Genomic DNA, 27648 nt, shown 5'->3' with positions numbered 1-27648 from the left:
CAAGGGGTAAAAAGGCTCTAATGTAAAAGATGGTGGTCTTAGATTAGCTTCTGGGAAGATGTTTTTTACTGTTGGGGTAGTGAGGCCTCGGCAGTGCTGCCCATCCCTGGTGGGCCCTGGGTAGTCCAAGCTGGAGGGGCAGCCCATGGTGGGGTGGGGCTGGGGGCTGTGAGGTCCCTTCTGACCCAACCGTGCTGTGATTCTATCCAATGGCACTGCAGGGTTTCTGAGTCTCTCAACGGTTCCTGACTAAATTTGCTTAATTTACCACTTTAAAAACATTCTGTTCTAATTAGTGCTTGTCTGCTTTCTGACTCATACATCACTGTTTGCAATAAAGACGTTGCAACTGACATTGATAAACAACACTCTTTGATATGTGAGCCAGAATGGAATTCAGCTCATTCTCCCTGAAATGAGCTGGCTTTGCAGAGCTATCAGGAATGAAAAATTATAGAAATAAATAGACAAGGCTTGTAATTACTCAGAGACAAAATGGATCAAATGGGGGAGCTTCACTTATTTATTTATTTATATTTTTTTTGTGAATATGGTCTGGGTCTGAAAGAAGTGCTGGGCTTTTCCAGGCAGAGCTGTGCTCCACACATCTCGTATATTGGAAAGATGTTCAGCTCCAGGATGCCTCGTACCACTGGAGCTCCCTGCTGACTTCGTGATGAGAAGGCCCTGCATGTGCAGAAGTCCCACCACGAAGCCTTGTTCTGAAGCTTTTGTGGGCGGTTCACCAACTGTTCTCTTCCATTTGCCCTGCACTTCTGCCTTGGCACCACTCACTACCTGCCTTTCCCACTGCTGGACCCCTGCGGTGACGCATGTCAGTCCTAAGCTTAGAACAGCAGCTGCTAACCTCAGCAGGGGCTTATTGCATCAGAGCTTTACGTGGCATATTTGTGTATTGGGAAGATAAACCCGTAATCTGATGTGCCCAGGTACAGATACGAATAGCTTCATCTGCAATTAGCTAGAGGCACTTCTCCGGCCTTGGCAACACATGAAAAGTTAACTGGGAGGGACTTAGTTCCAGAAGAGGATGTGTGGGAAGGTGGCATTTGCACACTGACAGCAGGAGGACTTTGGGGCAATCAAGGCCCACCTTTAGTTATGGGAAGCCAGGCTTTCAGTGGTAGTAATGCTTCTGTCAGATGTTCCCCACACAGAGGACGAGTTTCTCTGCTTGGTCTTCTGTTTGAAGAGAACACAAAGCTTTCTGCGTTCTCCCTTTGAACTGTTTTGCATGCACTGAACTAACTTGCAGGGAACACTGGTAAAAACATGGCAAGAATTGAAGCTGGCTTATTAAGGCCAAAGTGACACAAGCCCTTGCCCATCTCTCACCTGTGAGCTCCAGGCCTGGTGCATTCCCCCCTGCACTGTATGGAGCACTCAGGTACCTCTCCTCTGCTCTTGGCTGCATTGACATAGAAAAGTGATAAACGGAGGATGCAAAAAAGGGAAGAGATGGGGGCAAAATAGCTTTGGAAGCTCAAAGACTAATCACAATGGTGTGAACTACAAAGAATAACCTTGTTCAGCAAAGAGATTGTGGAAGGCTCCACTTTGTTCCCCTTGCTGCACATGCTGTCCCATTGTTTCTGAAAAGTCAAGAACAGATAACATCTAACAGTTGCTGACTGGCACAAAGAATGTTCCAAGCAACACTGGGCACATCAGGTAGGAAGACAGATCCAACAGCAGCTTCTCCTGCAGCTCTAATGCCCATTTACATGGAATTCATCACTTTCAGAAGGTTTCAAGGACACTAAAGATGTCTGTCACCAGAATAAGAGGTCAAATGTTGGCTTCAGCTCAGAACTTGTGCCTTGTCCACAGCCCTTCTATGGATCAAGGCAGCACAATATCTGTCCAGGACAGGTGGATGAGGTTATTTTTTATGTGCTGCCGATGTAGCTGCCATGATGCAACATGTGTATAAAGCCAAGAACAGAGAAGGTGATGCGAGTGGAAATCTGCTAGCAGGATCAGTGCTTCACTGTGTTGTTCAAACCTTTCCAGACAAATTTTGCAGCACAAAAAGCAGGTGGCAGAGAGCACATCGAAGAAGTTTATTTCATCAGCCTACCCTGCGAATGGCAGCTGTGACGGACCAGGCTGCTGTCACAGCGCTGCAGTCCTGCTGGAAGAACAGGCCCCTGCTATGGAAGGAATGCACCAAGCACATCCAGCCCAGCGGCCGCTGCAGTGCCTAAAACACAAAATTCACTCCTGCTTACTTTGGTTGAGTGCAACCACAAGAAGGATCTTGTGTGCTTTGTCTTTCTCTGGCACTCTCTGCCTGTGGGCCTGGTGGTAACATGTCCCACTTCCCATATCCCTGTGTGGGTAAACTGAGGCATTTTGAACTGATGGGCGCTGCAGCCTGTGATGTGCTGATGGGGCACTCTGTGGGGCACGGGCAGTATGGGCAGCAGGCGTCCAGCCCAGACCGCAGCATGCAGTGAGTGCGCTGGGCCCAAGCAGCAGGCACTGAGCCTTCAGGCAGTGGCACAGAACACTGGGGAGCGATGCTTGCAGGTGGGGCTGCCCTCTGGTTTAGGCTCCCACACAAGCAGTGCAGAGCTACCTGTCTATGTATGACCATGAACCATGGTCTCCAACAATGACAGCATGGGCCAGAAACAGGTGTCACCTTAATACCCACCCAGAAAAGCCAATTACCCCTGGATGATTATGATTAATAACTCTCTAAGTCCTAATCGTGCTGACACTGACGCCTGGAGCTTACTGCAGGGGGCACTTTATAAGTGACGCCCTACAGCTGCTTCTCTGCAGGGAGACGGCGAAGGCTGAGCAGCAGTGGGAGCCCAACTGCAGGGGTGATTCCCCACACACAAGAAACTGACGCTGAGTCTGACTGAGAGGCGCCCCACAAACCGCAGCCATGAATGGGACGGAAGGCCAAGACTTCTACGTGCCCATGTCCAACAAGACCGGGGTGGTGCGGAGCCCCTTTGAGTACCCCCAGTACTACCTGGCTGAGCCCTGGAAGTTCTCGGCACTGGCTGCCTACATGTTCATGCTGATCCTGCTTGGGTTCCCTGTCAACTTCCTCACACTGTACGTCACCATCCAGCACAAGAAACTCCGGACGCCTCTAAACTACATCCTCCTGAACCTGGCGGTCGCCGACCTCTTCATGGTCTTTGGAGGCTTCACGACCACCATGTACACCTCGATGAACGGGTACTTTGTCTTTGGAGTAACAGGGTGCTACATTGAGGGCTTCTTTGCTACGCTGGGCGGTGAGTTCTCTATATTTTCAAAAATCTGACAGAAATTTCCCCAGGTTTTAGGGGGGGGGATAACGTGCGGCTGCTCCTGGGAAGCTGGGTGGTGTGTACCAGGCCCTGCTGCTGCTATGGGCTGTGGCGTCTGCAGCGCATCAGGGTGGGAGGTGAAGGAAGTGGCAAATGGCAGTTCTTTGTGGAATTTTGGTATCCACCTGTTCCATCTCCTGCGAACAACAGCATAGCCATGGAAAGTAACCAGCAGCAGATTGTGATTGTGCAGCTGCTGGATGGACACATCCTTTTTGGCATGCTCTGTGACGGGAGAGGTGACAGCTTGTTCTGGCACTGCAGAGCTGAGCATTACTGCTGTGAGGCAGCGTGCAGTGCAGTGCAGCGCAGTGCAGTGCAGAGCAGCCCAGCAGAGCCACCTCCACTGCACTATCCAGCCAATGATAAACAGCGTTAAATAAGGGCCATGTGTCTGAGAATGGCCTCCTCCGGCCAGCTCATCTCAGCCATACTGTGGGCAGCTGTTGGCAGGGCCGGGCCCCCAAGGCACAGATGGTCTGAGCAGAACCTGGGAGCAGTGCTGCAGTTCAGAGTGGGGCCATGGGCACGTGGGTGCAGTGCTGTGCGGGAGGTGGGCATGATCCAGCAGTGGATCACAGAGCACAGCAGAACAGCGGTTACCGCTGGGGGTCTTCACTGGCACTGGTACTCATCCTCAGATCCATTCAGTTTCTGAGCACAGATAAGGGTCTTCCTCGTGCCAGTGATGTCATGCCTTTGTCCTCTCATTACTGAGTTCCCTTATCTCTATCCCTTTCTTCCTGGTGCAGGTGAAATTGCCCTCTGGTCACTTGTCGTGCTGGCCGTGGAACGATACGTGGTGGTCTGTAAGCCCATGAGCAACTTCCGCTTCGGGGAGAACCACGCCATCATGGGGGTCGCGTTCTCCTGGATCATGGCCCTGGCCTGTGCAGCCCCCCCACTGTTTGGCTGGTCACGGTAGGGAGGAGCCTGGGCATGGAGCACCAGGTGTAGGCAGCTGCGCTCTGCCTGGCGCTGACCACCCCACTGTTTGCAGGTACATCCCTGAGGGCATGCAGTGCTCGTGTGGGATTGACTACTACACGCTGAAACCAGAGATCAACAATGAATCCTTCGTCATCTACATGTTCGTGGTCCACTTCATGATCCCACTGACCGTCATCTTCTTCTGCTATGGGAACCTGGTCTGCACTGTGAAGGAGGTGGGTGCTGCCTGGGGGTGGGGGCTTTTCCAGGCTCCACACAGTGACATAAAGAAGCGGTACCCCCCGGCCCTGCACCCCACACAGACCAAGCCCCCTCAATCCTATCACCCCTGCTCTGCCCGCAGGCTGCCGCCCAGCAGCAGGAGTCTGCCACCACCCAGAAGGCAGAGAAGGAAGTGACCCGCATGGTGATCATCATGGTCATCGCCTTCCTCATCTGCTGGGTTCCTTATGCCAGTGTCGCTTTCTACATCTTCACCAACCAGGGCTCAGACTTTGGGCCCATCTTCATGACCATCCCGGCATTCTTTGCCAAGAGCTCTGCCATCTACAATCCTGTGATCTACATCGTCATGAACAAACAGGTAACTGCCAGTTGACTCCCTCTGTAGCATTTCTCTTTAGAACAGCTGCGGGGTGCTCTCACACCTCCAGCACACTGTGAGCCACGAGGGGATTGCAGGTACTGCATGCTGGTGTGCAGGAGAGTGAAGTGCAGCTCACTCCTTCACACCGTGCAGCTCTCGTTGATGCAGACACCCACGTGAGCAATGTGCACGCTGGCCAGGAGAGCAGCTGGGGCTGTGTCCCCCAACCCTGAGCACTGGGAGGGAGACTTCATCAGCACACACCCCTGGTGCAGACATGCTGTTCCCATGCAGTTCCCACTGCAGCACATGGGATCTGTACCTGTGTTTGCTCCTGCTGTGGTGGTTCATGTGCCCATGACACTGCTGGGCTCACTGCTCACCACACCCAGCATGAAGGCAGCCCCTCAGCAGCCCCCTGCCCTCACCACGCTGCTTTTCCTCTCTTCCAGTTCCGTAACTGCATGATCACAACCCTCTGCTGCGGCAAGAACCCGCTGGGCGATGACGACACATCTGCTGGAAAGACAGAGACCTCCTCCGTCTCCACCAGCCAGGTGTCCCCTGCGTAGGCCCAGCAGCACCAACCTGCCCACTGCCAGCGCCTGCCCGCTTCAGCACAGCCCTGCGGGGTGGGCTGCTCTCCCAACCATAGGAACCCTGGGAACAAGGCTGTGAAAATGTACACGTTTTGTAATTAAAATGCTAAAGCTTAGCTCTTCCGCTGGCATAACTCCGTGCTTCTCTCTGTTGATTCACTGAGAGCTCAGACCTGTTGCACCACGCAGGCCCTGCAAAGCCTGGGCACAGCGGAGCCATTGCCACCTCCCTCACCCCAACCTGAGGGCCTCAGTGGGGCAGAGGCTGGGCCCCTCACGGCTCCACTGCTGCAGACAGAGGCTGGCAGCCATCAGCAGCTGCTGGGCCAGGGCAGGGGGTTGTGCTGGGACAGACTGAGCACCACCAGATGCCCGCTGCTCAGAGCCCCGTGCTTGGCCCTGCCCCAGCACCTCAGAAGGGCACCACAACAGCTCTGGGATAACGGGTGGGTTTTGGCACACATGTGCCCTCTGTGCTGCAGAGCTGATGATGCAGATCCCAGTCGTGAGCAGGCGGCACAGCATGGCACAGCTGTGCTCTGCTATGGCTGGGTGTGCTTGGGAAGAGCAAGGCGTGCTCTCCATCCATCCAGCACCACACTGTGCTCCCGGCGTCGGCCCCTCAGCAGCCCCACTCGCTGCCCCCACCAGGATGCAGCCCCTTACCTCCCAGCCATCCGCAGACCCTCCCTGTCAGCTGCAGCCCAGCTCAGTGTCAGCCCACGTAGGAAGCTTTGGCCGGTGCTCACGCTTTTGAGGACAAATTTGTGCATTGCTGAGCTTCCTCTGTGTTAGAGCAGGCAAGACATGGGAGCATATGGTGCAGAGACACCAGCATATGTTCCAGGCACTACAAGATGGCATATTGCAATTGTAGCAGTGTTCTTCAATTTTATTTTTAGCTCGGTTATACAAATAAGATGTTTTTCTTGCTCTTCGGAGTTATCAACATTTGAAACTATTTTTGTACATTATTATCCTCTCTGATTTCTAATCCTATGCAGCTTTGCGAGGTCTAATAAGGAACATACAGAACCCATGCAAGTTAAATCTTTAATAAAGAGCAATTTGCAAGTACAATTCTCTCATTATTTTTTTTATCAATACTTCTGCATATTCAGTGAAATCTGAAGATTAGCGGCTTATGAATAATTCAGTGTTTAGGCTGATGTCTGATTCATGTACTTCAAATCCTAGGGCTGCTTTTGGAGGGAAGAGGAGGAAGGTTGGGTGTTTGTTGCTGCCCCGCAGAGCCGCACGGTGCTCAGTGACCGCTCGGCGATGCGGCTCCGCCATCCGCGCTGAGCCCTACGGCACCAATGCCGCAGTGCTGGCCCTGCAGAGGCGCACATGGCCGCACACACGTGTGGCTGGGAGCGCTGCCCCTCGAGCACGGCAAGGTGTGAGCACACCTGGGGCTGCTGCAGGGGCTCCTCCCGAGCACAGTGCACGAGCGGAGCGGCGCTCAGAGTGGTCACAGCACGTGCCTGGGGCTGCCGCTCTGCCTCCGCCCCTCTTCCAACCACCTGCTCAGAGCGCTCCTTCTCCTTTCAGCCCCTCGCAAACAATTGGGCAGGAGCGCTCGGACTCACCTGTATCCGCTGCGGCGGGGACCCGGCAATCAGCATCTGCCCAACCGGCCCTCGCCGTTACCGTGCGGAATCAGATAAATAGCTGAGGTGAGCCCAGGGCTGCTGTGCCTGGTTGGTGTCTGCGAGCTGTGCTGCCATGGAGCCCCAACCAGGTCGGGGCTGCAGGATGCGGGCATGGGCACCGCGGTTACCTTTGCTGGGAAGGAGCGCGGTGACGCTGCTCGGATATTGAGGGCTGCAGCCTTTGGGCTGGGAGCGCCTTCTCACTCTTCCCCTTCTGTATCTCGCAGCTGAAGCCGCCGGAGCTGACCGACTCTCCAGCCCGCTCGCCCGGAGCCGGCGGAACCGCCATCCCTCCACGCTGCACATGGTGCTCGAGGCGCTGCAGGCGCAGGATGGGAAGAAGGGCGCCTCGGTGGTCGCCATTAAGCGCTTCATCTTGACCAAGTACCCCGCGGTGGACCCGGTGCGCATCAAGTACCTGCTGAAGCGGGCGCTGGCCACCGGGCTGAGCCGCGGCGTCCTGGTGAGACCCCAGAACTCCTCCGCACTGGGGGCCACGGGGCGCTTCAAGGTGAGTGGGGCGGCTGGAGCGGGGTTGGGGCTGAGCGCTGCCGGCTGCTCACAGCCCTGCTCCCATGCCCTGCTCCCAGCTCGCTCCCAAGAGGCTGAAGCAGAAGCAGACGCCGGGCCAGGAGGATCCCGGCGAGGGAACCGCCCCGAAGATGGGACTCAAAGGGGCTGCCGGGGCCTCTGCGGCGGTGCGGAGTGATGGAGGGCAAGGTAATGGGGGAAGGGCTGAGGTGCACCACCGGGAGGTGCTCTGCCTGTGCTCATCTGCTGCTTCTCTTCTGCAGGGGCTGTCAAGGAGAAGCCAAAAGCAGTGAAGAAGCCGAGGGCAAAGCCTGCAGATGTGAGTATAACTGGTTGAGGAGGCCGGGGGATGCCAGCGCTGCACCCAAGCTGTGGGATGTGGCATGGCAGCAGCCTGAAATGCCCTGTCCCTTCCAGGCCCAACCAGCGGTGAGGAAGCCCAGGAGCGATGGAGTGAAGGCCCGCCGGGCCCCAGGCAAAGCACAGTCACAGCCCCCTGCAGCTCCTGCTGCCAAGGGTGTGCGAGAGGACAGTGGTGACCGCCCTGCAGGAGCTGGGGCAAAGAGGCCCAAAAAGACCCCAGCAGCCAAGAGCAAAGGGAAGGTGCCTGAGGCGGCCCAGGAAGCTGCCTTGAAGAAGAAGGGCGCTAAAGGCCAGGCAAGGAAGCCTCAGGCAGCTCCGGGTGCTGGCCAGGGGAAAAAGGTCAAAGTACAGGAGGCAACTTCTGGCAGGAAGGTGTCATAGGGGACCAGGAGTTTGGCAGCACAGCACTGTCCCTAGCTGAGCCTGGGCTTTAGGGTAGGAGCTGGTTTTAATTCCCAGGTGTTAACTCTGTTTGTCCACTACTAATAAAGGCTGTATGATTCACTGAATAGCACAGCTTCTGCCCTGAATGCCAACATCCCTGATCCTGGGGTGAATCTGTAGCCTTGCCCTGTGTAGGATGGGGTGGCACACAGACTTGTGGAGTGGCAGTGAGCTGTTGGCTGCTGCAGGCAGTGCTGAGGTGACTCTGAGGGTCCCCATGTATGCAGGCTGGTGAGGAGCCCCAGTGCAAGGTGATGCCTGGGGGGGCTCTGGGCTGCGGTGGGACTCGAGATGGTGACATGCCCTGGGAAGCTCGGACTTGACTAGTCCTGTGAGAATGGGGCTGTGAGTCCTACAGCCTTGGTGCAGGGTATGAGCCTGGCCTCATGCCCTCCATGCTGCCCTTGTGCTAATGCCTGGCTGAGCTCAGATTACAGCATTGCTGGGGCAGTAAGGATGGGTGCATTCATGGTCCACAGCAGTGGCTGGAGCTGCCTATGCTCCATCCATATTAAAGAGGAAGAAAGAAGCGCTTTAGGGAGGGGAAAAAAAAAAAAAAAAGAAAAAAAAAGTTTGGGGTGTTTGCAGCAGACAGTAGGATTGTTGGTGCTCTTGTTATCTGTTTGTGTGCAGTACCCGCCACAGAGCCTATATTGCTAGCTCGTGTTGGTCAGTGTATGAAAGCTTTCACATGATAGTTTTAAGTGCCTGAATTTCTCCCACTCTGTGCAGAACAGAGCACTTCTGAAGGTCAGTCTGATAATGCAAAGGTTGTCAGTCCTCCTGGGTGGGAGAAAGTAAGTGGAAGTAAAACTCTCTTCCTAAAGAGGATTTAACTAATCTTCAGCTGGCTTTGCCAATGCCCTCCAAGGCTTCTGGCCTTGCTGTGCAGCTTAAGCAAGAGCTGAGCAAACTACTTTTAAACTTCAGCCTTGGCCACGTTGATGCATCTTTAATAAATCTGAACTCATGTTCCCCAGGGTCAGCGGTAGTGCAGCAAGAACCTGGCAGAGCTCAGCTGCACCTTCTGCAGCGGTCAAACTCACAAATGTCTGCTTGCCAACACAGTGTCCTGCAGTGGAACAGGGCAGAAGCTGTCCTCTCACCAGGCACTAAATTTAAAGCATAAGGCTCCTTAAGGGGCCATATTATCAAGTGACTGGATTTAGCTTTATAAAGAATCAGCATTAATGCAGGAAAATCCCTGTGGTGTCCAGGAAGAGCAGCTTTTACTGGAAGATGGTGGAAATGAGAGGATTTCAGCTATGCCGTGGTTATCGAACCCTGTAGGCTGGGGATGGTGTCATGCTGCAGAGGCCAGAAGCCTTAAGGGCTGTGGCAGCACAGAGCAGGCACTGGGTGCCCTATTGATGGGTGAAGGCATAGTTGGCCCCCAAGACTGCTCCTGGCAGTGCAGGGGTGTCTGGCCCTGTGGGTTGGCATGGTGATGCTGGTCCATGGTGATGCTGGTGTGGCTGTGGTTTGTTCAGGTCCTCATGTGCTGTTCTGCCTTTTATGTCAGATCCTGGTAGGACCTTCCTGCCGTGTGAGGCAGGAGTGGTGAAGTGCTGCAGCCTTAAGAGGATAAGACCTTTCCCACTGGGGAAGAAGGAGGTTCTTGCTGAGCTGCCAGCCTTGAGCGCTGTGGTGCTGTGTGCTGGAGCTGACAGCTGCCCACCTCCCCCGTTCCTAAGCTGGAGGAGTGCAGCGATTTGCACGGTCTGTGAGAGGAAGATGTCTCAGGCAAGAGATACCTGTCAGTGTCAGGCTCTGTGTGTACCAGGAGCAGGAAGTTCACTACACAGGGTTTCAGCACCTTGTTTTATTATAAAGATAGGTTTCTCCAAGAGTCTGCCACTTCCACTACACAGCAGGTAAGGGCGCTATACCCACAACACATGCCAAAGTTTAAAAACATTACAAAGGGCTCAGGGGTTCAAGGCAGCACTACAAACCCTCAAGCTTCTGCTCTTTTAAAATTACCTCTTTAGAATGGTTGCAGCGTTTCTTTTTTTTTTTCTGCTTTGGAAAAGAATTAAATAAGAAAGCAATAGACCCCGATACATGGCCCAGTCACATCACCTGCAGTCAAACCACACTCACTAGTGGCTCACCCGTGCCCTTTTCCTGTCATGACATGGGGCTGTTGCTCCATGGCCCTTTCCTCATCTCCAGCCAAGCTCAACATTCTCTACTATCCTGGTCCTTCTCACTGTCACCTTCCCTGTGCTGGGCCTATCTATATCTATGGCAACTATTCACAGTTTCTAAAGAAAAAAAATTCAGATTTTTTTTTGTGTGAAATCACTTTCAAAATAAAAATGTAGCCCAGCTACATTATTAGTTTCTATCCTGAAACCACATCCTCAGCAAAGACATTAAAACTTCTACAGTGTATGTACTTTTCCTATAGTTTTCTTATAAAACAAAAAAAACAACCCAAAACTCCAAACAAATCCTCTTTTCTTTCCCTCCCCTCCACACCCCCTTTAACATACTGGATAAAGTCTATCATTTGCTTTAAAATAGATATCTATATACACATACACAACTTGGGTTTTCTATCCTCTGATAGATGTGATGTTACTGGTAACAATGGGGTGTAACTCCCTGCCTGTGGCATAAGTCACCCAGGAGGAGTCTGGTGGACCAGATTGCATCCTTGCCAGCTGGATGAGTAATGGAGGCTCACCTTGAGACATTGCCTGGAGTGAGGTAGTCACTTTTTTTTTTTTTTTTAATATATATTTGGCAGTTTGGAAATGTGCCTACAGCTGGGTTTAGCTTTCACAGACAGGCTGCCTTTGTCTGCATGGGAATGCTGACTTCAGACATGTGGTCCAGCCCCTGAAGAGGGGCCTGAGTGATGCTGGAGAAGACTGGAGCAGTCATGGCTGCTCTGGCTGTGGAACAGGAGCTGTTAGCAGAGAAGAAGTGGATGCCAGACTGGGATGGGCCCCAGCAGATGCTGCAGGACAGCAGTGGAGTTCCTGGGTCTTAGACAAGTCTTTTTTGTCTCTGCAGTGGGACTCTGTTGGCATCGCTGTGTGGAGTGTGATGCTTCTTACCTCTGTTTGCACTTTGTGATGTCTGACCTGCTCTGCTGGCTGGTCTGAGTGAGAGCATCTTGCTGGCACAGGGGCAAGGATGTGTTGCTTGCCTTTAAGGACTGACAAACTGAACATGTCATAAAAGCTCTTGTTGCTCTTGGGTGGTAACCATGGTGTACTGGCTTCAAGGCAAGAAAAGCAAGCTGCTTTAGGAACAGCCCTCTGCAGCACCTGCTTTAGGTGATGATCATGGTGAGATACCAGTGTGTGGGACAGAGGAAGGAAGGATGGTGCCTGGATGTTCTGCCCTGCAAGTGGCTCTGTCAGAGGACTGTTCTGGTGAGGTGAGCTCAAGGCAGAACCATAGCTGTGTATGCAGCCAGTACGATGGGGGAGAGGAGTGAGAGGCAGCTCACTGCTTGCGGGTGGATGTGATGCCTGTGCCCAGCTGGCTGGACGGTGGGTTGTTAGGGGATATCTGCCTACCCTACTGCATACTGCAGCTCACTGCATGAAGGCTGGAGAACTGGGGGAAGGCAGAACAGTCTTTCCCACACCAACGTGCAATGCACTCCTTCCAGCCAGCTAGCAGCTGTTACTGTTAGGGGATAAAGTGCTTTCAGCATTCCCCAGCTACATAGGAAACAACTGCTTTAACTCACCCCAGTTTCCTGGGTTGCCCAAATCTCAAATGAAGGAGTGGTTATGTTTGCACATACAATACAAAAATTAAAAGGCACAGAAATACACAGAATGCAGCAGATAGTGAACAGCTGATTGTCCATGATGTCAGAGAAATGCAGATGTCAGAGGGGTGATGTGGAATGGAGAGCACTCTGCCATTGCTCTGATGCCATCTCTGCTTGTTACTCCCTGAGGCCACCCTTTTGTTATGGCTTTTGCAGCCTGGTCTTGTCCATGAGGAATGCAGACAGGGATGTGGGGAGCCAGCTGCTCAGGAACAAATTACTGAGAGGTGATGAACCGAGCTCGCCACAGGTATCACACCTCCATTTCTGGCTTGCAGCAGTAAGTCATGGGTGCCACAGTGTTGACCAGATGGTTTTCTAGCTGCACAAAGGGTGTCTTGTTGCTTCTTGATATGTGAGGGAGCTCTCTGGCTGCAGGTAAGACCCACCACTGCCACAAGGCTGGTTTGAGAATGACCCTCATGGACATGGACCAAGGTGTCCCCGTGATCAAGGCAGGATCCCTACATCAGTGTACTCTAGGTTTCACTTTCCAGGCTGCAGTCAGCCTAGGCTTCGCTGCAGCACTCGTAGATGTTGTCTTCCATGAGTGCAATCACTTGCTCAAATTTGTGCTGGAGCTGGGTGCGCTTTGTCGTGGGGTTGGAGTCCAGGGCGGCCATGATCTGCAGGAGAGGTGGCATGTGAGGGGCAGGCAGCATGGGGATGTCTGCCAGCCCTGCTCCCCCACCTGCCTCATGATGCCTCAATCCCGGCTGGAGCCAGGATGGAGAGCCTAGCACTGGGACATGGCCCCGCACCCTCCAGGTGCAGCAGGGCTTGGCTGAGTCCATTCTCTCACATTGAGGCAGAGGGAGAAAATACAACAGAAAACCCTGCAGGGAACTTCCTAGCATAGAGCTGTCCCTGTGGGACAGGGCATGGTGGGCTGGGTGCTGGGTCACAGCCAGGGCCACAGTGATGGTAAGTTACTGGGGACTGCATTCTTGTGCTCTGCTTCCTGTGAGCATCAGAGGATTGGAGCCGTCTTATGCATTGGCCAACCCTGCTCCAATCTTGCCCAGTCAAGCACTGCTAAAAACATCTGGGAAGAGCTGGCCTTTGCTTCTACAAAGTTATTAACCAAGGGATGGGAGAGCGGATGCACCTGTGTGCATGTATTACATATGTGCATGGGCAGATTACACAAAGAAAAAATAATCCCTTTTCTGCAAGGCATCAAATTGCTTGGTTACAAAACACCTCCAGCTATTCCCTCTGCAGGTAGTCCAAGGCCTGAACACAGCCAGACTTGCTTACCTGGGAGCGATATCTCTTGGCATATTTGTATATCTCAGCCATGGCGACATTTGTATTGAACTCGTTCCGGTATTTCTTTGAAAAGACAGAACAAATAGGGGAGATGCATTAACCTGATGCAGCAAGCAAGTTCAAGTCCAATCTGCAGGCATTAGCAAGATTAAAAGATTTAGACTGGCTATTTTTATTCCTGTTGAATTGATGCAGCTGGGTTTTGCCTTATTCGTTAAGGAAGCTGCATATGGTTACATGAGAAACAGTCTGAGTTTTTATAAAGTCAGCCTTAAGCGGCTGCAGCTGATAGCCCTGATCAGCCTTCGGTGCTCAAAGGCATTGTGAAGGATGGGGCAGCACCAGAGCTGGGCAGAGGAACACCCAGGGACATGCCCACTCCACAGCTGAGGCTGAACTGCTGCAGTGAGATGACTGTTGTGAGGGAGCTGCTGTGCGCTGCTGGCAAGGCTGGGATCCGGAGTGCAGCTGCCAGCTCCTGAGCTGGTACCAGGCTGGCAGGGAGCGCTGCCAGCAGGCTGCCTGGGACTCAGGGCCAGCACTGAAAGCTGGCAGCACAGGGGCTATCTGGCCACAGGGGCCAGCAGAGCCTCTTCCAAATTCCTGGCTCTTTGGCACTTCATTCTGTTTAAAACTCCCCAGTGGTGCCAAAGCCTAGTTAGTTTCAAGCAAATTTGTGGATGTTTACTGCAGCTCTGGCAGTCATTAAAGATGCTTGGAATTAGGTCAGATGAATTTTGTGTCTAGAAGTTTGAGGCAAAATATCCTTTCTCTTGTTTGCTCCCTCCAGTGCCTATCCAAGCAGGAGATGAATGCAGCCTGCTTGCCCCATTGCCCCAGCAGCACAGCCCCACGTCCCAGCACAGCCCTGATCCCAGCACTGCTCAGTGCCTCACCCGTGACTCCTCGGCCAGGTGTGCGTTCATCTCCTGCTCGCTGAGTGGTGGCATGTCATGGATCTGCTTGTAGTATCTCTGCACAATCTTCCTGTACTCTGGGATCTCCTTGGCGTACAGCAGTTTATTGGTTGGAGAGTCCTGGAGTGAGGGCAGAATACCGAGATCAGATGTCTTATCATTTCTAACTGAAAACCTCTTATTCTGACTGGCTGAAGCACTGGCCATCAGACAGGGCATTCAGCTACAGCTGGGCTCAGGAACCAGGTGTGGGCCTGGCTTTATGCAGACAGGAGTGTGGTATGATGGCACCAAGGTGCAAATGGCTGGGGGCAGCGGTGCATGTAGAGCACGTCAGGTGCTGCAGGTTATCACCTCCTGCCTGTAATAATCCCTGCCTGGCTTCTATGCCAGTGATGGTGGTCTCACTGAGTGCATTATAATTGCAGCAAGGACAGGCTGAAAAGTGTGTGTGGTTATGGGGGTGGTTTGCTGCAGGCAATGCACTGCAAATGCATGTACCACTGCTGTGTTAGATAATCCACTTCTGCTCTGTGGCACCATGTGTGGATAGTGGTAATGAGGGATAGGCTGCTGAATGTGTCACTCTGGTCTCTTGAGCAGCCAGCTTGATTTAAATCAAAGAACAAAGCTGAACTTTGTCAGTTGATATGTTGCTCTTGGATTTTTAATGTAGCTTTGATTTATTCTGCATTGGCTAACTCAGCCTGTCTGACCTATATTGAGTGCATGGAAAGTAATTAACAGAAAATACAGCGAGTTTTCTTTTGATTAATGTAGGCATGGACAAAGCAATCTTAACCTTTTGGCCACATGGTACCAGCACAGGCATAAACCCCACTTGTGCTCTTTGCTAACACAAGCATGAATGATTCTAACCTTGAGGCAGTGCTGTCCTGCTGACATCATTACCCCAGGAATGAACCTGGCTGACTCCAGTGCTGTAACCAAGAGGGAAAAGAACCCCAGTTTCTGGGACAGGAGGGGAGTGAGATCAATGTGTCCCCTTGCCCTGACATGCTCCCTGGTGCTGGCAGGTGAAGTGGGGGAGGAAGGCTCTGCAGACAAAACAAGCCCAGCAGGGTTCTGGCTGTGGATATGGCATCTCCTGCTGCACAAGCAGTAAATAAGGAAGCCAGAGGTAACTGCAAGCTGCTGTAGCAATATGTGGGAAGGCTGCAGGGGAAATAGGCACTGAGCCCCAAAGCGGTTTACTTTCAAACACAATGACAAGGCACTGCAGGAATAGAGCCAAGTTACAGAGCCTGCTTACAACATTTCTTTTTTTCTTTTTTTTCTTTCCCTTGGAAACACAACAGAAGCCCATGCTGGAAATCCATGCTGGAAAGCCATGCTGCCTCCTTTCTGTTGTTTTTCAAATTTGTGTCTGGTTTGTCCTCCCTCTATTAGGAAGAGATGAATGTTTTACTAACTGGTTGTACACTGCAGGTGTGCAGAGTGAATCTGCTCTCACATTGGCAGTATCAGAAGCTGACACCCTGTATCCAGAGGAAGAGCCTGGACAATCCCCTGGTCTAGAGTATTTGTATGTAGGCTGACTTTCCTGCTGAGGATTTATTCTCCCTGCATTACTCAACGGTTCCTTCACTTACGCTATTGTATTCCTGCAAAATGTTTCCATCTGCTGTCTGACTCCTGCTGACCCCTCTTCCCCTCACCGGCAGCTCCACAAGGACAGAGTGGAGGTGTTTCGTAACTCTTGAAAAAAATGTCCCAAACCCAAACAAACAAAAATCCAGTGCTCATTACATCTTCCTCCGGAGTTAATCTCTCCCAGGACGGGCTTCCTGGGGACGTGCTGAGCAGTGTCCCTCCTTTGCCACAAGGGCCCTTACGTCACACACCCAGCTCTGGGAGAGGGGCAGTTTTCAGCATTTGCTATAAAGCTGCTGTTGTCAGGAAGTTTCAAATGCCAGCAACCAAGGTAAAGCAGCAAGTGTGTGCCCGAAGCAGGAGTAAGCAGGGATAACTCATCCTTAGATACATTCAGACCTCAATGGCATGAAACCAGGCACATGGCTCACAGCCCACTGCAGGGGATTAGGGCAACCTCTGACAGCCCCTTCCCAGCCCCACATGCTGCTTTGTGTCTCGCTGGCCAGAGCCATGGTGCGATGTCCCCTCTGGACCATACCTTGCCCAGCTGCAGGTCGGACAGTGAGCAGGCGTCAATGAAGGCCTGGGCGATCACAGAGAGACAGGCGTCGATGTGGTCAGTCTTGTCAATGTCAAAGACGAACTGGGGGTTCTTCAGGATGTTGACCCAAAACCTCAATGGCAGGCTGCGGGGAAACAGGCCAGAAACAAACACTGGGTGAATTTCCAGGGGAGAGAGGGGATGCAGAAAGGTGATGATAGAATGTGAATCAAAGAGAGGAAAAAAAGATGAGGAGCAAAGTTCTGTTCTTTAATCACCTCCTGGCACTGCATGTTCCCCTGCCTACCTAGAGGGGCAAGCACCTGCTCAGGCCCCACATACAGCCCTACCCAGGTGAGTAGGGTAGTTTGCCTCACTCCCCCAGCAGCTGTGGGCTGGGCGTGCTGCTGGAGGGGCTCGAGCACTTCTGCTCTGAGGGCTCTCCAATCCAGCTTACTCATGGAGTTTTGTAGTGACAGTGTCAGCTCCTTTTCTGTTTTCCCTGACACTACCTATCCTCTGGTTTTCTTGGTAAGGCTAGCCCCATGAAATACATGTTATATATATTTTTCCTGCTCTCATCATTTACTTCTCCAGTTTCTTCAGTGCAACATGGTACATTGCTTGCCCTGGCTACTGGCATTCTTCAGCAGCTGGGGAGGAAAATCTGTAGAGGTCTTTGCTCTACTGGCAATTAAGGTAATGAGGGCTGGGCAGATCTGCAGTCCACACGTCAGTGCACACCTGCTGTCCCAGACAAATCAGATTTTGCTTTTCACATTGTGCTGGAGTTACTGCCCTTGCAGCCTCACAAGTGCAGTGATGCCATCAGCCTCCTTGCTCTGCTTTAAGTCCCTTGCTCTCTTCCTTGCTCTGTCCCCCCTCACTCTGGCTCTTCCATGCCATTCCTCAGCACATCCCTCAGCATCACTGCCAGCAGCCCCTGGTGCTGTGTACCCCAGGCAGAATGCTGCCACAGCAGCAGCTCCTGGGGTGCTGAGCACCCTCCAGCCTCAGCTTGGTGTCAGAGAGAAGTGAGGAGAAGGGTACCCAGGGGCTGGAAAGATGGAAATCAAATGAAAAGGAGCCAGGTGTGGATTTTAACGTCTGTGTGGCTTTTAAGATCTGATGCGACTTTTGGAATCTACGTCAAATTCTTCAGTGCTTGCAGCTTACATTTTTGCTGCCTCCTGCCATCCATTCCCTCTCCTGTTTCTCCTTAATTATGTGTATTACTGTGCCCATTCCTTCCACCCTTTATTTGCCTGTGCCTGCTCTTCTAGCTCTGTGCTTGTTCAGAGCCCTCCAGCCCACATTTTCTCTCATCTTTCAACCCCTCCCTGTTTTTCATGGCCCTCACTGGTTCTGCTTTTAGCAGCCTGGTGCTTAATGCAGGACACCGAGGCTCTGCAGCTGCTGCTCCTTTCCGAAAAAAGGAAGGAAAGAAGAGGACTCTTCCAAACCTGTTGGTCTTCCAGATGTGCATGGTGTCAGGGTCTGTGATCCCTCTTTTCTCTGCTTGCTCCTCTAGGAAGTCAAAGAAATACTTGACGGCCACAGGCGGCTTGTCATCTTGGATGCTCAGAATGGCTTTGAACAAGTCATCCAGGAACTTCTGCAGCGTGCCCTGTGGGACAAGCACACACAGTGGGGGCTGCAGAAAGCAGCAGCACCTGAGCCCTGAAAACCAGCGTGAGGGGCTGTGACCATGTGCACCAGGGGAAGTACTTGGCTGCCAGCTGGATACGCCACGAGAGGGAGGGGGTGCTGGAGCAAGGAGGGAAAGGTTTGTTTGTGCATAGTGATATAATTAGCTCGCATTTGGGTTTAATTTCTTTTGGCATTGAGATTTTCTTTCGTACTGCTGGGATCTCGCATCTGTGATTGTTCTGCACAGTAAATACAAAAAAGCCTGGAGACTGCTGGCCATGCTTGTGATCTCTGCTCCAGTGAAGCATCATGCTGGGACTAAAGATGGTCTGGGAGCCCAACTGCTGGAGCTGAGCACTCACAGTGAGTGGGGAAGTTCAAATCTGAATTAAGGCCACACAGACATCCCTCTTCCATTCATCTTCCCAGCAGGATCCCTCTGTTGGAGATGGGCTCAGGTCTAAATCTGCACAGTGAGCCCTGAGGCGGTCAGCATCCTTCCATGGCTGGAGATGCCAGACCTGCACTCAGGGAGATCATGTGGGGCTCCCGCAGCAGTGCTGCCCTCAGGGGGAGCTGGGAAGCAGAGGAATGAAGGAGGCAGCAGAGCCCAGCAGCCCCACTGGAGCCTCTCCAAACATTCATGACAGATGGTTCTTAAAGCCCTTTGGGAGTGACTGGCCTTGCAGCAGTCCTGCCTTAAACCAGGTTTCTTGCTACAGACTGCAAGCAACAATCCCACCTGCTGTAAGCAAAAGTGCCCTCAGCTCCTACCTTTGTAGAGAGCAGCCTGGTCAGGTAGATCTCTGGCAGGACTTTCTTCCTATGGCTCTGTCTGTGGGACTTCTTATGCTCCACTGATTCGTCAGTTGGGAGAACCTGGTGCAACACATAACACAAGTTCAGAACACTCCTCCCTGGATGCGTCACACTGAACTCTCCTTAACTATAGAATTTCAGCTGCATATAGAATCCAATTGAAAACCATTTACTGTGTTATAAATTCAGCCTTACATGTCTTTAAAAAGTAATTCCTAATGGTCAGTTCTGCTGATATTTGTCTCTTTTGGTGTCTCCATTGTCTCTCAGTCTAGACAAAGGAATGGAACAATCGGCCTCGCTGAGATGATGCCTGTTTGCCTTTCTGGCCTCTGTGAAGTGCTCCTGTGTGGCTGCAGTTGAGGTTCCCAGAAACAAAGCAGGAGGTTTCCGTGGAAAGCAGCTTTTCTTAGGTTTGGAAAAAATGCAAGTACAACCAGCCAGTGCTCGTACTATGGCCTTTTGAAAAGCAAAAATAAATATTCTGCTGGTCAGTTAATTACTGATGACCTAGCAAGCCATGTAAGTATATCTTGGCATTGTTTCAGATGTGAGCATTCGGTTTCCTGTTCTCTCTCCCTCCTCGCCCTGTGTATATGTGTGCGTGCATTGTGTGTACTCCATCTGAGCATGGAAAATTCAGCAGAGAAAAATGCTCAAGCTATAAAATACTGTTGTTGTCCATAACACTTCTTCTCATAACAGCTTTTAACAGTGTTTAGCACTTTGTCAATCTGGAGCAGTGCACAAGCAGGAACTCATAAATCTTGCTGGCCCTGGGAAGGGGCAGAGTGCCAGCAACTCCTGCGAGGAGATCCCTCCAAGGCCGCGGGATGCTGCTGGCAATGCTGCTCCACGCTCAGATCATGGTGCTGAACTCTGGCTGCTGATGGCTGGATTGGGCCGCAGCAATTACTGGCCTGTCTTGCTAATTTTTTATTATGTTCCACAGAGCTAAAGCTTTTCTACAGATAACCCTTCTGCTCCAATTAGGGCCTTTGTGAAGGGAACTGCTGATCCAGCCTGTTCATCACATCCGATGCTTCGGCCCATGGAGATGAATTAAGTCAGCATCAGTGAGGATGAAAAGATTTTCTTTTCTTTTGTACAAACACTGAAAAAAGTGGGAGCTCAGAAACTTCTCTGCAGGTGAGAAGAAAGATCACCACACACACACACAGCCCCACCGACCACCTTCACCCCAGCAGTACTCAGGTCAGGTCCTGCCACCAAGGTGAGTGTGGGCCCCAGCCCTGCTGGGTCTCAGACATCTCCAGTCACAACAACTGCTGCATCATGGACCTGCCTGCAGGGCAGCTCCTCTTTGCTGTGACCCCTGTGTTCAGCACCATAGAATCAAAGAATGGATTGGTGGTAAGGGATCTTAAGCCCCCCCCCAGCCTCACCCCTGCCATGTTCTGGTTGCCCCCTACCAGCTCAGGCTGCTCATGACCTTATCCATGACCTTGGGCAACTCCAGGGATGGTGCACCCACAGCTCTGGACAGCCTGTGCCAAAGTGACAGCCGCAGCCCCCTCTCTCTGTTAATGGGCAGTCTTTGTAAGGGCAAGCATTGTAACAGAGACAACAACCAGACTAAGGTAAGCACCTGGTTGCCCCATGCTGCTGCCAGGAGCAGCATGTGGCCAGACACTGCCCCATCGCCACACAATGCAGCACAGCCATGCCCACAGCCACACGATGAGCACGGTACTCACCAAGTGGAAGTACTTCTCGGTGTCCAAATCCTTCACTGTGAAGAACAAGAGAGATACAACAGCTCAGTCTAAGCACCTACATGAGGATGCGTGTTTGCTATCCCAAAGAAGCACTAGTGCCCAGCTTTGATTTCTGCTCCCAGTGATCTCGGCACCTTTCTCAGCATGGGATCACACCACACTGCAGGGCCTGGGGAATATGGCTGCCAATTCTCAGCATCACCTCAGAGCCACCCTTGAAACATGCAGGTGCTACTGCTGCAGGGAAAGGGCCTTACCTCTGTTCAGTGTGCCGTCCTTCTTGTCTGACAGGCTCATGGCCAGGGATGCCCCCTCGGGGATCTGCAGAGGGAAGCGCAGCCACCAGTGAGTGCCTGGCAGCTCCTGGCCCTGGCGATCCAATACCAGCCACGGTCACCCTGCCACCAGCCTGCCCCTGCTCCCCAGCATGGGAACTGGCAGCAGCACCCTGCCCTGCTGGGAGAGGCTTTTTTAAAGTGCAAATACACGCCAGTGATGCCCTCAACTCCAATGGGAATTGGGCAAGTACATGTATCCAAGATAAAGCTTTGGCACATCTACAGCAGGTAACTTGAAGAAGAAGGAGCACTGAGTGGTGCAGGCGCTGCTTGGCCTCTCCCAGGGGGGAGCAGGAGCCCGCAGGACAGGGGCTGCTCTTCGTTCTGCGCTGGGCTCCAGCACAGCGGGCACGGCGCCAGCAGCGGCACTGCTGCACAAATAATAATGCTAATCAGCACGCAGCTCTGATTTTCCATGCGCTGCTGCACACTGGTGAGGATTGTGCTTCCAGGCAGACTGGGGAAACCAAATAAACTTTCTGCTTTCATTTAGTTTTAAAAGGAAAACTGGTCAGGAGAACAATTTGGTTCACCACATTGCCCCACATGTTTGGCCTCCATCCCCAGTGGCATCCCTAGCCCCACTCTAAGGGCAGAGAGCAGCAGCTCCAGTGGCAGCAGGGCACGGCCTGACAGCTCAGTGATGCTGATCAGCTCAGCTGAGGCCATTGGAAATTGAAGGCTTTTTTTTTTTTTTCCCCTGTTCTTTCTGTTGTCAGTAATAACTTGTTTTGCATGAAGAGTGTTTAATTAGTTTCAGTGTGTTGCAATATTAAAAAGCTCCTCGCCAGGGCAGATGTCTATTCCCCAGAAGCTCTTGCGGAGCTATGGCAACCTTCCTGCTTGGCCCCAGTAATCCTGTTTTTGGAGGGGGAACCGCCACTTACACCTGGGTCCATGCAGGCTCTGAGGAAGCAGAGCTTGTCTGCAGCACCCACGGATCTACCTTGTAATGTGCCAATGTGTTGAGCTTCTTCCTGCCGTCCTCCACCACCGAGGTGTCATCGAGGTCCCGCAGGATGTAGCTGTCAGTGCTGGTAGCAAACCACTCTGTGTGGGGAGGGCAGAGGTGAGCAGGCAGCCAGGCAGCTGCTTCTGGAAGCACCCCATAGCCAAGGCACTGTGGGGCTGCACATGGGGCCACCAAGGGACAGTGGTCGCTCCTGAGGGGTAGAGCCTGGGGACAGGGGGTTGTGCCCTAGGCACCAGGGAGAGAAGGGGGGCCATGATGCTGCCCCAGCCTAGCAGTCCCTCCATGAGGACACCCTCTGGCACTGAGCATCAGCCCTGCTTGGCACGCAGACATGAGGCCAGTGTGGTTTCCTCCTTGCAGCACCAGGCTTGGATCCTTAAATTCTACAAAAAGGGGTTGGCCACAGGGTAGATAAGTGACACAACCAAACCACACGGCTAGACAGAGGTCCATGGGTTCATTTATAGCTGCTCATGGAGAGGTACATTAACAAGCCATGTGCAGGCCTAAGATAGTTTTAGAGGGTACATCCACTCCAGGGATTAACAGTAGGCTTCAAAAAGAGAAAATCCAAGCACCCTTCTGCTCAGCTCAGGCTTTTGTAAAGCTTCTTTCTAATGACATCTCCCTCCTGTCCGGCAGGGTCCAGTCCTATCCCTTAATCCCAAAGACCACCCTCAGGAGTTTGTCTCCATCCTGCCCTCTCAACAGTGCTCCTTCACCCAGCACCCTCCAGGAGACCCCAGGGGCTGGTGTGCAACATCAGCTCCCTCATCTAGAGGTACAGTCTGGCACACCCTTACCCAGGTCGACGTCTTCCACTCTTGGCCACTGAGAGTAAGGGATATTCTTGCAGAAGGCCTCCAGGATCTTCTCCTTCACTTGGCTGAGTGTGTCTGTGTCCATAGCCCTGACACTCAGGGAGTCCATCCCGCAGCCTTGGAAGGAGACGTTGAGGTTCTGTGGGCAGAGGCCATTTTAAGGTTGGGCAGGGATGCACAGAGCTCTGGGGCTGAAGTCAGGCTGAACAAAGGCTGTCATCTACAGTTTACTGATAGCAAAAGTGCTGATTTATGCTCCTTGGCAACGGAAAGATTCAATTTATTGATGGAGCCCTGAGGGTGTAAGGCTGTGCCCTGCTCTCCTGCTGCCCTGCTAATGGGCCTGGGCCCTGACACACAGACCACCTCTGTGGCAGGAAGGAGTGCAGGTCTGCCCCCACTGCCACCACATCCTCAGTTTCTCAGCTCTGACCAGTCGCTGATGGGGCCACCAGGGCTCACTGCCCTCCTCTGCCGGACGCAATGGGCTGAGTGCTCCGGTGTAAACAAGCTTTGAGTCCACTAAAGAGCAAGTGTGGGCATTGACCTCCACCAGCATCCAGTACCCCGCCAAAGAAGGAACCTGCGCCAGCTGTAAGGGGCTTTGGGCTGCCACAGACACCACTCACTCCTTGGGAACACCTGGCTTCTGCCAGTTCTGCCACACAAGGAGTAATGTGGTGCAGGCACCTCCTCCCTGCACATGCTCCACCTGGCCCAATGCCACAGAGCTGACCCAAGGCAGCCCCTGCCCTGCCTCCACCCTGCTCTCCTTGATGTACAGAAACCAGGGGCCTCTGTGCCTCCATTCTGCTTTGAGAGCAGTCCTGAAGCCAGCCAGCTACTTGATCTGCAAGCTGTGGTCAGGATGCTGTGCCGAGCCCAGGAGCAGTGCTGCTGTGAGCATGGGAAGGACACCCATCAATGTGAGCCCAACATCTGGGATTCTCACAGCCCACAGGCTCCTTGCGATCACCGCTGTAGCAGAAATGCTAAGTCACAGCTTTAAACACTGACTGAGCACCTGGTAGGAAGGCAGGACCAACCCAGGGAACATCAGGTGCATGCAGTGTACCTGAGTGACTGGAAGGGTAGAGCCCAGATCCATCCCTTGCCAGACCTCATTTAAGGGTTGGCAGTGGAGGTGAGGGCATATCTTGATGGGGATCCTTGCATGCTTGAGGTCTGCTGAAGGTAAGTAGCTCTTTTCCTTCATTTCTGTGGCTGCTGTGCTTGGGCTCATTCTCATTTGCTGCAGCCAAAGACATTGCCACCCTGTTATTACTGTGCTAGTTTCCTTCCCATTATAGCATTACAACTGAGCCAGAATCTTCTCACTGCTAGCACAGATGCTGATTTGCTTTACCTCTCTGAACATGGCAGAACAAACCACCTCTAACCAGAGCTACACTGGTGGCCACAAAGGCCAGACATGCAAACCAGCAGCTACCACAAGTCTCATTCTGCAGTGGGAGCCCTGTGGCAGCAAGGTGCAACGAGCACTAACTCTCACTGAGGAACAAGTTGCCTCTGGTCCACCCCACCTCAAGTACTCACCCTTGGCTTTGCCTCGATGTTCTCCCTCAGGAGCCACTCCTCGTTGAGGGTGTATCTGGCCTTCCCTGTGATGGCATCAATGGAGCCTTTGTTAATCTGCTGCTTGATGGCACAGATCAGCAGGAAGAATGGCTCTCCAACTGTCTCCTGGGGAAAGGGAGAGAAGTCCATGTCAGCAACGGGCCTGGTGGTGCATCCAGGGCAGGCTCTGCAGAGTAACCTAGGTCTAGAGAGACTCAGGGGTACCAACTTTTGAAAGTCCTCTTTGTGCTGCCTGGTTTGCCATTGAGATTGTGGGACTGAGGCCACTGTGTAGCCTGTGGCTCTGGGAAGTAGCACTCATACTTCTCATAGCACAGAGGAGGCCTGATTGCAGCAAGAGAAAGATCAGAGTCAACCATGCTGCTCCCATGTGACAACGAGCAAACAGGGCAGTTAACTTGTTACATTTACCAAACTTCATCTTATGGGAGAGCCATGAATTGTGACAGTGCTGCAACAAGAACAAGGAGCCTAACAGGGACCAGTGATCTGTGACATGGTTCAGCAACATGGTGTAATGCCAGATTTCTGATCCACTTATGTCTGTTACGCCAATGTGCAAAGAAAACACAAGTTATTTTCTTCAAAACACTTCAGTACTGGAGTACATCCCATTCTCCCTAATGTTCATGTGCTATTTCCTTCAGATGAGGCAAATGCAAATTACTGCGCATTCCTGTACTTTCCAACCAGCACACCCCTGTGCAGCCATTGCTGCCATCTGAGATCCTGCTGAAGACAACAGATATTGGATGGTTTTGGTACTTCTCAGCTAGGAGCTGCTAAATCCTGTTCAATCTGCTTCTTAATTAAGACTCAGTGATTCTTTTATTCTAATTGCCTTATAATTGCTGAAGCAATTAGCTCGATGTCAATTTTGATTCAGCTGCCTTCAGCGTTAGGGCTGTGGGTACACAGCATCTGTGCAATGGTGCACATGCTTTATTTTTCCAGGGCAGGGCTGGTATGAACTTGGGGCAGGTCCATGGGTTTCCTGTCGGGATGGAAGAAGGAGAGTTGGCATGGTGAGCCAGCAGGCAGGGGTTATGCTGATACAGACGTGCGCAGGCCTCACTGCTTGCTTTCACCACTTGCACAGTGTGAACAGGAGTGCTGCTGTGCCAGCCCAATGCAAGGGGTGCTGGCATCCTGCAGCAACAACCCTGAGTAGGCACAGTGCCTGTGTCACAGCGCTCAGATGTGCAGGGGGACTGCCCTGAGATTCAGCACCAGGTCTGGAGCCTGCTCTGTACCGCTAGGGAAACTGCTTCTGGACACAGCTCTGACCACAGTGGGAAGGGAGGAGGCTGAAGACCACAGCAGAGAGATCAACAAGTCCCATGGGTACTGCGGCTCCTCGCTGCCTGGAGCCAGCAGTGCTCTCTAGGTCATGCTGACCACATGGCACTGTGCTGCCAATGCAGAGTGCAGAGGAGCAGCCCATGCAGTGTATGCTCAGACCCTGTGCTGTATGAATGAACCAGCTCTGTCCTCAGGACATGCTGCATAGGAACCAAATAGCAGCTCAGCCTGCGAGATGCTATTTCTGTTTGTCTTCTTGGCTTTCAGACACAGAACTGTGGGACGCTATGGAGATCTGCGAAAGCGCTAATCAGACTGCACGTTTCAAAGAAGGGAAAGAAGGGCTGGCAGCAGCAGCTGCAGATAAAACGGCAGGCCTGGAAACCTCAAACATTGTTCAGAGAATGCATCTGGAAACAAACCAGCAGTGTCTCCGGAGCTACTTGGGAGAAAGGAAGTCTAACCAGAAGAGATCAGTGCTGATTCAGGACAAAAATTATTTCAAAAACCACACTCTGGGGCCTTTTTTTCCTCTCCTATTGTGAATGTATTTTAATGAGACTTCATTTTCATTTTTGACTGAAATATCACAGGCTCTTAAAACTATCCGGGGCACTGCAATAAGCTTGCAGTAATGAAGCGCACAGCTCTAGCTGGCACTACTTGGGCTGCTTTGTGCACAGAGAGCGAAGGTTTTATGCTCTTGGGAAAAGGGTTCAGAGCACAGACAGGCTTCAGTATCACTGTTCCATTAACAAGGCCAACAAGGCATCAGAGATGTCCTCCAGGAACACTCTATAGTTATTTCAAATGAGTCCTTGTGAGGCTTGTATGAGGGAAATATAGAAAGGAGCTGCTTCTCGCAGGTGCCAGGTAATTTGGGGATAATTATCTATTTGTGTAATGTGACAAATACAATCCCAACTCCATCCCCCAGGCAAAACTTTGGGAAGCTTGGACCCAGGTCTGAGTGCTGTATCCCAGGACCTTGGCTTTCACTCAGCCATCAGTATCCCATCAGGCATGGGGCAGAATGGCACTGAGGGGAGGCAGTTCTCAGTATTTTCCACTGAAGTAGTAGCATAAAGTGTAGACGCAGACCACATTATTGGTGATTCTCACACAGTTTTGCAACCAGGATCTGCATCAACTGTGCAAACACTGCAAGTTTTCCAGTCCTCTCTGATTCCAGCCCCAAGAAGCAAGTTTCCTGCTGCCTCCTCTGACAGCTCCTGAATGCTGTCACCTTTCAGAGGGACAAAACCTCTGCTTTCAGGTGACCTCTACACGTGCAGCTGTGAGTAGCTGTGGCCTGCCTCTTCTTCCCAGCTGAAGACATCACCTTTAAATCATTTTTGCCCAAAACATAAGCGGATGGACTGCTAGTCACAGCATTAATATGAAACAAATGTGTTGAGCATGTAGCGTTGACTTACAAGGGAAAATACAAGCTCTTGGAATTTTTCCACTGAACAATGGCAGGGACATTTGCAGCAGCTGTTTCAAATAGATGTTGTGATTAAGGGAGATCATTCAGGAATGAGAACCAGACCCATTGTCACACATCTGACAGCATAGTGCTGCAGGCAGGCAGGAGACTTTTTAACCAAGGAATGCCTCTCTAAGGGCAACAGAGAGATGCAAGGCACATGGGAGGTGCCTGACTGTCGCTAATATTTAAGCTGTTGCTCTGAGCTAGAAGCAGTCTGTGGGTAGGAGTGCTTCAGTGACTTTGTGTTTGGCTTTTGCAGTGAGGAAGGTACTGGTTCTGCTCAG

The 27648-nt window shown here is 52.2% G+C and overlaps 3 protein-coding genes across 4 annotated transcripts in view; 2 read left to right on the top strand and 1 right to left on the bottom strand.

Moving 5' to 3' along the window:
* The first annotated feature begins 2784 nt into the window (after positions 1 to 2784).
* On the top strand, positions 2785 to 5605 carry RHO (rhodopsin). Its single transcript, XM_015874845.3, has 5 exons — positions 2785 to 3281; positions 4109 to 4277; positions 4357 to 4522; positions 4651 to 4890; positions 5346 to 5605. Exons 1-5 carry the CDS (start codon positions 2921 to 2923, stop codon positions 5463 to 5465), a joined length of 1056 nt encoding a protein of 351 aa, XP_015730331.1. The 5' UTR covers positions 2785 to 2920; the 3' UTR covers positions 5466 to 5605.
* Positions 5606 to 6906: 1301 nt separating this feature from the next.
* Positions 6907 to 8552, top strand: H1-8 (H1.8 linker histone). 2 transcript variants are annotated; one of them, XM_085516713.1, is made up of 5 exons: positions 6907 to 7171; positions 7375 to 7658; positions 7738 to 7867; positions 7942 to 7997; positions 8096 to 8552. In XM_085516713.1, exons 2-5 carry the CDS (start codon positions 7452 to 7454, stop codon positions 8420 to 8422), a joined length of 720 nt encoding a protein of 239 aa, XP_085372839.1. In that variant the 5' UTR covers positions 6907 to 7171; positions 7375 to 7451; the 3' UTR covers positions 8423 to 8552. The 2 variants fall into 2 exon arrangements, with proteins under 2 accessions (XP_085372839.1, XP_015730358.2); XM_015874872.2 differs by having other exon boundaries at positions 7147 to 7236.
* Positions 8553 to 10292: 1740 nt separating this feature from the next.
* The window catches only part of PLXND1 (plexin D1), a 63086-nt gene continuing 45730 nt past the window's right edge, over positions 10293 to 27648 (bottom strand). The window contains exons 26-36 of the mRNA XM_015874847.3: positions 24529 to 24675; positions 22954 to 23110; positions 22124 to 22227; positions 21097 to 21160; positions 20819 to 20853; positions 19056 to 19160; positions 18095 to 18258; positions 16629 to 16776; positions 14453 to 14593; positions 13545 to 13619; positions 10293 to 12910 (exon numbers count right to left, since the gene is read on the bottom strand). Of these exons, the coding sequence (XP_015730333.2) occupies positions 12794 to 12910; positions 13545 to 13619; positions 14453 to 14593; positions 16629 to 16776; positions 18095 to 18258; positions 19056 to 19160; positions 20819 to 20853; positions 21097 to 21160; positions 22124 to 22227; positions 22954 to 23110; positions 24529 to 24675 (1257 nt within the window). The 3' untranslated portion in view covers positions 10293 to 12793. The remainder of the gene's footprint in view (positions 12911 to 13544; positions 13620 to 14452; positions 14594 to 16628; positions 16777 to 18094; positions 18259 to 19055; positions 19161 to 20818; positions 20854 to 21096; positions 21161 to 22123; positions 22228 to 22953; positions 23111 to 24528; positions 24676 to 27648) is intronic.

This window comes from Coturnix japonica, chromosome 15 (assembly GCF_054131305.1).
Source record: "Coturnix japonica strain WE chromosome 15, WE-NBRP24, whole genome shotgun sequence".
NCBI lineage: Eukaryota > Metazoa > Chordata > Aves > Galliformes > Phasianidae > Coturnix > Coturnix japonica.
This window is presented reverse-complemented; position numbering and strand designations above follow the sequence as displayed.

Bases quoted from the DNA above. Each gene is read 5' to 3' on its own strand.
- RHO (XM_015874845.3), top strand. From the start codon at position 2,921: ATGAATGGGACGGAAGGCCAAGACTTCTACGTGCCCATGTCCAACAAG. The intron at 3,282-4,108 runs GTGAGTTCTCTA...TTCCTGGTGCAG, and splicing joins CTTCTTTGCTACGCTGGGCG to GTGAAATTGCCCTCTGGTCA. The intron at 4,523-4,650 runs GTGGGTGCTGCC...CTCTGCCCGCAG, and splicing joins TGGTCTGCACTGTGAAGGAG to GCTGCCGCCCAGCAGCAGGA.
- H1-8 (XM_015874872.2), top strand. The intron at 7,868-7,941 runs GTAATGGGGGAA...TCTCTTCTGCAG, and splicing joins GCGGAGTGATGGAGGGCAAG to GGGCTGTCAAGGAGAAGCCA. The intron at 7,998-8,095 runs GTGAGTATAACT...TGTCCCTTCCAG, and splicing joins CGAGGGCAAAGCCTGCAGAT to GCCCAACCAGCGGTGAGGAA.